This window comes from Zootermopsis nevadensis, unplaced genomic scaffold (genome assembly GCF_977971745.1).
Source record: "Zootermopsis nevadensis isolate Lab colony 2312 unplaced genomic scaffold, Znev_1.0 Znev_ptg000001l, whole genome shotgun sequence".
NCBI classification, from domain to species: domain Eukaryota; kingdom Metazoa; phylum Arthropoda; class Insecta; order Blattodea; family Termopsidae; genus Zootermopsis; species Zootermopsis nevadensis.
Window position 1 is genome coordinate 21,962,077 of NW_028259133.1, and position 12,178 is coordinate 21,974,254.

At 37.9% G+C, this 12,178-nt stretch overlaps 1 protein-coding gene across 1 annotated transcript; it reads right to left on the reverse strand.

Annotated features, from left to right (window-relative positions):
- Window positions 1-1,222: 1,222 nt before the first annotated feature.
- On the reverse strand, window positions 1,223-11,638 carry alka (glycine receptor subunit alpha alkaliphile). Its single transcript, XM_022057108.2, has 10 exons — window positions 11,515-11,638; window positions 9,618-9,752; window positions 8,331-8,404; window positions 8,008-8,107; window positions 6,557-6,711; window positions 5,578-5,733; window positions 4,682-4,822; window positions 3,909-4,138; window positions 3,411-3,551; window positions 1,223-2,516 (listed from the first exon to the last, which is right to left on the reverse strand). The coding sequence occupies exons 2-10, from the start codon at window positions 9,662-9,664 to the stop codon at window positions 2,259-2,261; spliced, it is 1,302 nt and encodes a 433-aa protein (XP_021912800.1). The 5' UTR covers window positions 9,665-9,752; window positions 11,515-11,638; the 3' UTR covers window positions 1,223-2,258.
- Between the last annotated feature and the right edge of the window lie 540 nt (window positions 11,639-12,178).

Genomic DNA, 12,178 nt, shown 5'->3' on the forward strand with positions numbered 1-12,178 from the left:
CGTTACAATGCGCGGTACAATACATGTTCTCTTTTATTTTCTGTGTATTTAATTAAAATAACACAACGTGTAACTACAGTGCACAGTTTAAAAAGACATTTACTTTTAAAATGCACTTGACTTAAGTAATAACCACAAACATTAGGCAGCTAAGTAAACAAGATTGAGAAGGCATTCTCCTTGAAGTAAACCAATATTTCATGCCGCGTCACATAGGCCCTTGTTGCTGTTATATGATTCCTGTTCATTGTCCTGCCTTAAGTCGCCCTTGCGCTGAGGATTTCCAAGGTTATTGCTGTGTCATAAGGACATTCTTACACTAATATGAGCCAACACCATTGTTGTAACAATGTAGTCCTTTGTTAGACCTTGTTCTAGTGCAATCATAGGTCCCATTCTTGTGCAGAAATGGATTTCAATAATGTGGGTGAAATACGATAATGATTTTTTAAGTAACTGAGGACAATTGTCCTTGTGTGTCTCAGCTTGTATCTTCTCAGTTTGCTCGAATTCCATACAGAAGCTACCAAATCTGAACTGTCCAGTTCTTCCAGTGCATCCAATCATTGACACTTATCACCCACAGCCCCCTGATTAGTGCCACTGGATCATGAACTTCTAACCAAACATTTCTGAGCAACAGTTAACACTGCAATCAGTTATCCCAATTCTTTTTCTAGTTTTCCTCAGTCCCTTACGGAAATTGCAAGGATAATAGTTCGGAACAGACGACAGTCGCTTATTCTCTACCGATCCTAACTCTCTTTTAATAAATGCTGTGATTTCTCATTTGTTTGTAGTGTAATGTCTAAATAGGCCGTGTCATTTGCTCTTAAGCTCTGCCATGCCTCATGATTCACTGTCATCAGGTTATGATAAAGCGTTTTTAAAATGGACACCCAGTAAACTCAAAATATTTTTTTAAAATAACAGTTCACATTTTATTGAAATGTGTTTATATAGTTTTTGATCTATACATACCAAAAAGAAAAGAAAAATCCAAGGTTTAAATCCACGAATTTCCCAGCTGTGATCCTGCGTGATCTTTCGGCCCAAGCCATTACCAAATTAAATGATTGCTTGTTGCTTGTTGGTGCATCAAACCGGTGACTTTCGGAAGCTGGCTCTGAAGATGACCTTAAACCCGCGCTTCGATGCACATTGAGCATTATCAGTATTCTCAAAAACTTCGCCTTGTATAAGAACGAGACAAAATACAGTGTTCATTAATATCTGATACTTTTATTTGAAACATTTTATGATAGGACAGAATATAGAATATATACTGTGGCCCTAACCTTAGCAATGTCTATAAATTACGGGCCACGCAAATTTTTGTAAGATGTATATTTGAAGTTTCACTGCTTAAAGTACAGGAATCATGTAAATTGAATACATAAATGCAGAGACAACATAATTATATTATGATCGCTGCGTCGCTGTGACTATGTCATTATTTTCATTTCAAAATTGTTAAGTTTGTGCATTCTCCTTACATGTCAGTTTCTTGATTAATATTTAGCAGAGATTGACAAATGGTTAAATTTGCTCTCCATTTCATGTTTCATGTGCGTTCTCTCTCTCTCTCGTTCCCCGTCAGACTGAGTGTGACGACTTGAAAACTACGCTCCAGGCCACTGCCAGATTGAACCCAAAAGTTCAAAAATTCATATAAAATAAACTGAAGTATGTTTTGTTAAAACAAATGGATCTCACACGGTTAAGCACAGCTGAAAGAATTTCTCATTTCACGATACAAAATATTACATTCATCACTTTTACTACAATTCACATTCTTCTTTTAAATAATATCTTAGTTGGAAAGTATTTCTTTCTTATGCATACATTCAAGTTTGATTCAGTTTATATATTCCGTAATACATTTTAAGTGCGCTTAATTATGAATGTTGCGACCCACACACATTACGTAGTGGAACGAAAACATTAAAGCGCTCGACGAAGAATACACATAATATAAAACTAGCAAAGCTTCTAATAATGTAATACCAATCCTAAAACTTATTTATATAGAACTGCGCACAGTTTTATGAAATAGTACAGACTATTATAGCCCCATATTTAAAAATGACATCTGCGTTCGTGTTTCCTCTCTTACAATAAACGAACCAGTCGTGCTGCAATGATGGTACACCTCCAGACTGTCTGGAAAGCGTCCATCTAATCTTTGAAAAAATTTATTACATTTCAAAATATATCAAGTACTTTTTAGTTGTGTATTCACTTAATTTTCACCGCCGTCAACCTATTTTTTTTAATAGCAAAATAGGCCAATAAAATACAACAAACAAAAGAAAAAATGTTGGAAAGTAGATGCGAGACTGGCGATCAATTTCTTTCCAAAGTATCTTTTCTTCGCCAGTTCTGTGGTCAAGCCATGAGAGCTGGAGGAACCGTCGATTCCTGAGGCCAAGACTATGCTTCCTGCAGCGGATTCCCGGCGCCTCGACGTCCCACGCCGTAACACATCGGGTCTTCTTGTCTACGGCTTGAATTCGCTGTCACACGCAAAACAATTAACTTCAACACAAGATAAATGACGTTTGTCAAGGAAATAATTTGTTGGTTTGTTCTGCAAAGATTCCTTTAATTTATGGTATCATTGATGATGACTCGATGATTAAATTAAAGGTGAAATATTAATGACATCATTGAATGGGAACTCTTAGAAGGGGAGAGGAATTTAGGGCTCAGATATTAAAAGAACTGAGATTTCGTACTGAAGAAGTTTGTCTTAGAATTAAGCTGTTAACCATAGTAACTGACTGAGTAATATAAAAGCTTAATTATCATAGCATGTAAAGTAACTTGCAGTCTACATTATCACATTATTAATTCGTGGTGAATTTTTGTAAAGTACGGAATTCATTCACTTATTAATCAGGCGTTCTTTACTATACTACTGAGTTTATTTAGCATGCAAACTATTTGTACTGAGTTGAGCATGGGGAGAATTGAGCATAAATAACATAAATGTGTCTCTTCTGACATGAATCCAATGGGGAATTCCCAAGCTTTAATCTCTGTCAGCTTAGTAAAATGTCTGTTGACCGCAAGACCAATTTTGGGCTGAATCTGATATATTTCTAGGTTGGCACTGAGGCCAGGCGCTTATTGAAGTTCACAACTAATGGCTTGTAAACGTGGGTAACAGTTTTTGATAATGATGTGGAAAACTACGAATTGCTTTTCATAAACCTTCTAAATGTGGTTGGGCTCTTCATCAGTCTTTTTTTTCTTCAAACATTTGTTCTAAAACTCTTGAATTTTCGTAAACATAACAGCTAAATCTTTCTCGTTTCAATTTTGTTTGAATCTCGTAGTCTTGTATTATGTCAATTAAAGGAAGGTTTTAAACTATTTGTTGATGAAAATTGTGATATGGAATTTACCATTGGTAGAATCCTAGGAACAGAGGTTACTCGTTCATTCTTCTGCGACTGATAGCGGACATCCAGAACCTTAACTACTGCAAATTCCCCAAGAGCAGCAAACACAAACACCATGCATCCAGCCATCCACAGATCCAGGGCCTGCCACACAAACAAACAAGGAAACGAGCACTGTCGTGCATTTATCATCATTTCTCATACTTCGATGCACACCCATTTACACAAAATTGTCAGTGAATTCAATTCAAACATGTATCTTATCATTTAGACTCCTTGTTCTTTTCTGTTGTGCAAATGTCGTGGAATTTTATAAAAAATTTACCTCGTATGCAGTCGTCACTAATGAAAACATTATCCAGATACAGAAATTTTAGAGGAAATGTAAAGGATATAAATTAGGAAGTTACAGTTTGATTGTTTTTGAGCCAGTTTTAAGATTCTGAAGGAACTGTAGTTCCCCCATCGTTTCTCCTGCCTTTTATGGAACCCAGCTCTTACCTTCACGTATGCTACAGGCGGGATGTCCGACTTGAGGCCTGTGAACATGGTTACAAGCGTTAGCATAGACGTGACGAGCAGAGTGACACGACCTGGAATTGCATCGAGACCAATCCAGAAACTGAACCAAGACAGCATTACCACAAGTGTACTGGGAGCAAAGGTCTGGATCAGGTGGTGCCCAATCTGACGTTCAAATCGGAAGTACATGACCAAGCGCGAGAAGTTTGCTGAAAAACACAGAGCAATCCAAGTGCTAGTGGTGATTAAGTTTCAGTCGTGTGACAATCCTCAAGCTCTTGATAAGGTGACTGAAACTTCAAAGCTTCATATATTGAAGGAGAACTAGTTTGTGCAAGAATGGTGTAAAATTGTGCAGAAGTATTTTAATGATTAAAGAAAATATGTGATTTGATTAAATTTACACATTGTCGTCATGAAAGAAGTAAGAAGAATGTAAGACACCTGCGCTTTTTAAGGTGTTGTGCTGACATCAGCAAGAACTGTGAGAGGACAACCACATAATCTGGTGATCCATTTCCATTCATAATTCCCACTGGTGCAGATTCTGTCTTCATTAAATTTGTCAGACATAACCTCAAACTTTTACACAAATACTTAGGAGATGGAAGATGAATAATATTAGTTTTACATTTTATAATATTCAGCAAAGAGGAGATTCTGAAGAATGCAAGTGATACTCGTTTACTGAACATTAAATACTAACAAAAAAGATAAGTTTAAATGTTCGTATCCATAAACACGTGTCGTACCTTCCCTCTCCACCATATACCCTGTTGTTTCCCTGAGTTCCAGTGGCTGGCCAACATTGTATTGAAGGAGTTTGAGTTCTGGGTTAAGCTTCACGCCATCCGCTGCCCATCGCAACCTCAGTTTCTGGTTGTTGTATGAGACTGAAAAATAATATCATAGATATTTTCTCTAAGTGCCAGATTATTCCTCCCAGTAGGATTTGAGGTCTTCATGGCGGCGAGTACAGAAATGGCTGTCTTCTGGGTTGTAATGCCATGTCAATTTCTACCAGACTACACGGCATTATAGTCCATAATTTCTCCCAGTGATTATTTTACGTACAAGGTTTCTCAAGATCAGAGAATATTGTTACTCGGCTTGAAAAGAAATTTCCTGCCTTTTATGGGTTCATTACCGTGTTCACAAAAGCCCACAAATGAGCCTTACTATGTGCCAGTTCATTCCATTCCTTACCCTCACGTGTCACTCGCACTGAGGACCATGAATTTCCACAAATGTGGTAGATCATTACATTTCAAATAATGACCCCAAAGTATGTTACTCATAAGTTATGAAGCGAGATAAACCTCTCATTGTTCTTCTGGGCTGTGATGCTGAATGGACTCTTAGATCGAGGTAGGAACGTGTTGTCTCCATCATCAGGGAATATTATCACAATTTGAAAGAACAGCTTTTATATCTTCACCAATGTGAGAACTCAAACCTTATGTTTAACCTAATTGTTTTCATACTTTATAAATTCCCGTGAGCCAGATTGAATGATTTCCTCTTCTGGATCAGCTTTTTTGGTATAGCGTACGCAGAAGTCTGTAGGTCTGTGTTGTGGCATTACTCTTTAAATTTTCTGACCAGTCATTACAGTTGTCATTAAATTACTGATGTCTGCTGTACTCACAGCTCTCAATGAACATGGGGCAGCTTTGGACGTCCATGGGGTACAGCTGGAACTCCATCTGGCAGGCTAGAATGGCGTGCATGCGGGCTGCATAGCGCACGGTCTTGTTGCGGTACAGCGTCACACTCGAGAACTTGTGTGTCAGCTTAGCGATCTCTGAAAAAAATCATTCCTTTAGTGACGGAATGTTCGTGGATTTGAAAAAGATTTCTTCAGACTGTGGGAAACTAAGCATCGCCATTAAAACAGTGAAGTTGAAGAACTTTGAAATGCATTTGTCAGTGGAAATCTGGCTTCATGAAATATATGTCTGTAGGTCCCTGAAAACAGTGTTTTCCAATTATAGAAGTCATTTACTATGTGGGCGAAGCAGCCGAAAGACTCCAGAAGACTACAGAACCAGAAACAGTGACGTGGAGTCATCTCTGTTCGCGCGTGCACTTACCACTCATATCAGCTTACCATTTGTATGTCTGTGCTTAATTACATTGGAGATGCATCAAAAGAAAATGTTAAAAGTGTCATATTGTAAGTTTGTTAATGTTATCCCATTAACAGATTCTAAATTTTCTACCAATTCTCATAAAATTATATTTCTGCATAAATTGAGGTTAATATGAACTGTTAAACTGTGACTTTCAGAATAAAAATCAGTCGAAACACCAAAATTTGGAACTCTTAATCACTTTTTATTGGACTAAGATTATAAGAGATGGTAAAAACTGCACACATTAATTTCTAAGGTTTTCTGCAAAACACTCGCTGCTTCGATGGTCCACAGAACTGTTGTGAATGTTAGTCAAATTTATCATTAATCCACATATTGATACTTTTAGATCCTTTAACATTGGTTGTATGTCGCTGAAATGAAGCTCCTTTGTAAGCTTATAATCCGAACATCGTTATTGGACCATGTCTCTCAAATCTCTGTGTTCGCTCTCCTCGCTTTGTGTTTTAAAACTTAAAAACTTTTTTATACCTGAGACTTTTGAGTTCAGAATGTATGGATCTGGTTGCCACAGATTATCAAAAAATTCTGGCGGCAATGTTACATAATCATCGCCGTCTTCAAAGATGTCATCAGGCATGTGAAGACGGGATTCAGTCCACCGCTGCCTTACAAACATATCCACACTGTTGCCACCACCACAATTGCACCATCACCAACCGTTCCCAAAAGACAATAAAATACATTAGTATATTTCTCAAGTACTGTAATTGCAATAGAACAGAATGCAATGTAAATGTTAGATAAGCGTAGAGAGTCAAAGTATAAAGAGGAATGCATGTGATTATTTCTGCCCCAGTTAAAGTTACAGAAGTCAAAAGAAAATTAGTCTTCTTTTTCACATAATTTTCGGTTTCAGTTCCGGAACAAGAGAGTCGTAGTACGTACGAATGGAGTTTAAGCCAAAAAGTATTAATGTATAATCTGAAGCTTTCACAGCGACTAAGTATGATAAATTATTCTCGGGCTACCAGCGGTGTGACACCTACCCTGAGGACGAGAATGGTTATGTTCATTAAGTCACCTCACACGGCTGGTAGCCCGAGAAGAATTCATTATTCAACAAATGTTTACTTCTGACAACATTTTATAATAACCTACCTGCATTTCTGTGTGCAGAGTAGTAAGATTTTATAATAATTTAGAGAGAACCTTAATTGGTATGATGCATCGGCAAAACATTTCATTTCAGTATGTTACACCAGTAAAAGCAGATTTTTACGTTTATCATCTGTAGGTCATTGCTTATACTCTGTGAATCGCAGTGGCCTACCGCTAAACTGAAGCCCAGGATTCAGTCCTTCAGTACACGGCTAAAATCCGCTGTTCGCTTATGGTACATGATTAATTATAATTCTGAGAACCAAGCCAGGATTATCTGAACCATCACAGTAAACTCCAATATCACAATATTAAAACCATTAATTCTGACTAAAGCTGCAATAGCTTCTTAAGATTATACTGCGAGCAGCTAAAAGGCTGATAATCATGGGAAGTATTACCATTTTTTTTAAATTGTGGTATTGTTTTGAAAAAAAATAATCATCTGGTGAATTTGCCAATGAAGTTTTGCGCAATAAATTAAAATCACCAGACTTAAGAAAACTTACAGAATGAAACGTAACATTTAAGTCCACTTGGGCAACATTAGAAGTGGCAGACAGTTGGTATGAGTGCCAAATATAACGCAGAAGACAATTTTGTCTTGCATGAAACAGACTACAGAAATATTTGCAGGCTTTTCACCAAGTTAGTGGCATTACAACGGTAAATTTCAGACATCCATTTTCATTTATTAATGTGGATTATGAGTTATATAAATACAATAATGAACTATTTACATTTAATTTTTTAATGTTTGAACGTGAGATGGGAAAGGTGTGCCATCAGGAGTCCAGGCCCACACTTTCTTACGCACTTACCGGAAATCCATGTCCTCTACATTTATAGAGTTGATGTCGACTATGTAAATGCTGAAGTCCACTGTGACTGGTTGTCCCTTCGGTGAAGGAGGACGAATCTCTGAAATCAGCAGTGTTTCATTTTAGTGGTGATATCTGTTCAACTGGACTCCAGGTGATTTTTGCATATTTTATATTATGATTGTGCAGCGTCAAAGTGGAGATCTGATTACCGACTTTTACGTACCTGCTGGACTTCAGTGCTGAAACCAGGTGCAAATAAAATATGGACACTTTAACGCACTCCACACACTGTCTCATGCACAGGAACTTACCAATCTTACCTTTGACATAATTTTCTGGCAGGACCACCCGTGGCTTGATGGTGTAATTCTTTTTGCAGGTGGAACATAATAAGCTGAAAATAAGACACCAGTGAGTCAGTCTGATACATGAAGCGAAATTCTGAAACAGGATTCAAAGTGATGTTCCAAACAAAGGAAAAACAGCGACAAATATCCTGATGTATGAGGCATGGAATTTAAGGACTAACGAAGGACACGCGTGGTACAATCAAGTAAGAATTTGGAACCAGCACAAGACATTTTAAGAATATTAAAACAAACAGTGAAGAGTCAAAATAGGCTAATTATATTTTTGGAATCTGCAAATAATTGAGCTAGGGTATAATGGGCAGTATTTGTTAAAGAATGACTAACTCCTAATGAAAAATTTGCAGGTAATGAAATCGTGTTGGTTTGACCTGGCAACTCGCCATAGCAGTTCTCAAAAACACGCACCGTTTATCTCAACAGTCGGGACTGCATGCCATCCGAACATCGTCATCTCAATGTACAGGTATGACATTTGCAAGTTAATTTCTAACTGTTTATGCAATTTATATGCTAAATATAAAACACGTTCTTGAAAGAATTTCCGAGGTTTCATTGTGTGCGGTGGGTCTGCTGGGACCCAGGAAGTAATAATTATGCAATTTGGAACGTAAATTATACTAGTACATATTTGCGCTGTGACATGAAACCTCAGGGGTGGTAATAGTAGAAATTTCGACTGTCTTCAGCGTCAGTATTTGTTGTAATATTATAAACAAGCACTGTGTTTCGGTTACAATAAACAAGTTGAGAAATCTATATATAGGCTAATTATTCTGGTATATTTGTGCAAGAATTTGACTATTGAAGATGACCAAGAAAGTTTCTGCCTTTTATATCATCCATAAGTCCATTAACATTGCCCACAAACAATAATCTGTTTTATTTGCATAAATCCTACATTTTCATAGAATAGATTATTGTGCTATAGTTGGATCGTTTTGTCAAGTGAATGAAAGTTGTTACACTGGTATACTAACCAGTATAAAACCACTTAAATGCACCCAGCGGTCTCTTGTTCTCTTTCTTTTGAGATGTTTTATTATGTGACCACGTGACACAAATTTCGTGTTCTCTCCTCATCGTCTCCATGCGCGGTCGACGTTTTCTTCGTACAGCTGACCAGTGTGGCAGAATATGCTATTTTTTTTTTCTAATTTTAAATAGTGGGTTGTCTGTAATCATACAACATCAGTGTAACTGATCACTACCAACTGAAGCCATAAAATTTCAACTTACCATGCAAGCAGTGTGACCAAGTATAATAGCTGCTCTCTCGCAATCATGTCAGATATCCGGCGTTGTAAGCCAGTGAACCCGTCATCGTGTCTCAGTTTGTCTGCTTAGCAGCACTTGTAGTCCATCGGGGCTCCTCTGTGAAGTGCACAGTCCCATGTCAGTAATTGCCTCAAGGTGAGGAATCTCTGCATCAATCCACAGTACTCTTAAACTTTAACCATAAGCGAGAAAAATGTAAGTTTCGTTCAGTTCATTAAAATTCCCCCAAGCCCATTATAAATCTGAGCAGTACACAGAACTTGATAGAACTCCGGCCACTCAAAATTTGGTTCTGACTACAATTTACACAATGTTAGATCACTTGTTTAGATTCATACGCCGCTGAATTACTAATTAGAGCAGTAACACTTTTGCCCGCATCCCACAGCTGTTTGCCCCGTCTTCTAATTACCCTTGATGAGTTTCATGCAACTGTCAGAGGTCATGAAAAGAGGCTACTCTCCTCGTTTCGATGTTTATAAGAACCTGACATGAATTCCACGAATATGAACAGCCTAAAGATATTCCAAATTAAATAATATTGAGCTTCATAATATTTCTGTCTCTCTTCAAACATTATTAGGGTGAGGATGATGTGCGGGACATGTAGCACGCATGGGATGATTAAAATGCATATAAAAGTTTAGTCAACGGGACCACTGGGAAATCAAGACGGATGGAAAGGTAATATAATAGATATTAAAGGAAATTGGTGTGGAATGCATTGAAATTGGCGCAGGACAGGATCCATTAGTGTTACAGGAGTTTTGTTATTGACTCCGTGAAGCAAAGCACCTCCCCTTAACGCGAATTGTATCATTTAAAATGATTACGGTATCGTAAAGATCCCTAATTCTCAGCCAGAACGCTGGAAACTGTTTTGCTCTCAGTCTGATGGTATAGGTTTCTTTGACATAAAGAAATATAATTATCTGAGTAATAAAATGTTAAGTCATTGTCCCTTCTCTGTTAACATTTCACCGTGACACCAAACAGCCGGTACAGACCGTGTTTTGTTCTGTTCAGTTTAATTAAGCTGCATTGTAAGAGTATCAGAACTATAATTAATTTTGAGAAGTTATGAATGATTTCGTGTTTCAAATGAACAGGGGGCCCGGTATTTCCAGTTCTGTTATATTTATTTGGGGTTTGTTTAAAGACGCTGTCTATAGTTCAGGATATGTCACGCCAAATGATAAGGTGGTTAATGAATAATAAATTAGAAAGGATGTTGAAGGAAGCGGTCGTTGCCTGATTTAAGTTACTGCCCTACCGTTTGTGTGGAAGATCACGAAAGACCTCGTGATAACTGGTCTTAGGCAGAAATTTGAATCAGGATCATCGAATGCTAACCACCCGACCGCGACGTTCGATTGTAAACTGTTCTGCAGAGAAAGTTACTTTGTTAAGTGGCTTCGTGTTTTAAATTTTGATCAGTTAAGAGGCTTTAGCTGTTCATTGTAAAATGAAAATACAACTGAAGACAACAACAAAATATTTCATAACATATTACCATTAAATTTTCTACTGAATTCAAAATGGTGCCGTATGTATAATCAGTTACACCAGAAAAAAAGGTTGTTTTAGGAAATTAACATCACCGATCTGAAATCGAAGTACCGAATCGTAAAGAGTATTTTTCACGCTGGTAATTCACTTGGCGAAAAAAGATAAATATTTGTTTCTTTTTTATATAAATTTTCGACCAAAAACGGATAAGTGGTTTGCAAAAGTTTATGTTAACAAAATCCTGACCGCGTTACGAATTCACAGATGTGAAACTTCTCGTCGTTCGGAGCTCGTAACCTGCTTGTTGATTCGCGTCCCACCTGGTGCTGTGAATCTCGAAGTCGCTTACCTCAGTTACTGTCCGCCCGTTGCCGGCCGATGTTCTCGGCGCACTGCAAACTGCGAAGCAGAAGGCGAGGAACAGAGCAGGGTACCCGAACAGTACCGATCCGCTGATTACCGGCGCTCACTCCTTGCCCCTCGACAGATGGCTTCCTGAAAATATTTATACTGTACCTAATTGCAGAAGCGCTCGGCTAATGGAGGATTCTGGTTTTCTGTGCGTTTACCCGAGCCTCCAGGTAAAACACCGGACGTTAAAATGACAAAAGTTCGGCACAGTCAGCACAAAATCTGACATGTTTTATCTAGTGAGTATCGTCGCAAAGGGATAAGGAGGCCAGAGCGAGAAGCTGTAATTCTTGTGATCTTCACAAACTAAGCTCTTGTCATGTTCCTATTACGACGATTAAAACTGCTCCGTCCGTCTTTATCTCTCAGGTCTCTGGCATCGTCTGCCCTTCGGTTTGTACTTATAGGGCAATGCCGATATTTCCAGTTCTTCTGTGATCTATTCGTTTTGTTTACGATCCGCCATTCTGGGCCCTGTGACCGCTCTGACGAAACGCGTTCCTGCCGTCTCCATTACTTATTTGTTGTTTGTTATCGTACAACAAAAGAATGATTATGGCTGATTTTAATTATGTTTGTTTGTGGGATGGACTTAGTAATGT

Excerpts from the sequence above, each read along its gene's own strand:
- alka (XM_022057108.2), bottom strand. The coding sequence starts at position 9,664 with ATGATTGCGAGAGAGCAGCTATTATACTTGGTCACACTGCTTGCATG. Across the intron at positions 6,712-8,007 it reads GTAGAGGACATGGATTTCCG|TGTGGATATGTTTGTAAGGC; the intron begins GTAAGTGCGTAA and ends TGGTGGCAACAG. Across the intron at positions 5,734-6,556 it reads TCTGAACTCAAAAGTCTCAG|AGATCGCTAAGCTGACACAC; the intron begins GTATAAAAAAGT and ends GATTTTTTTCAG.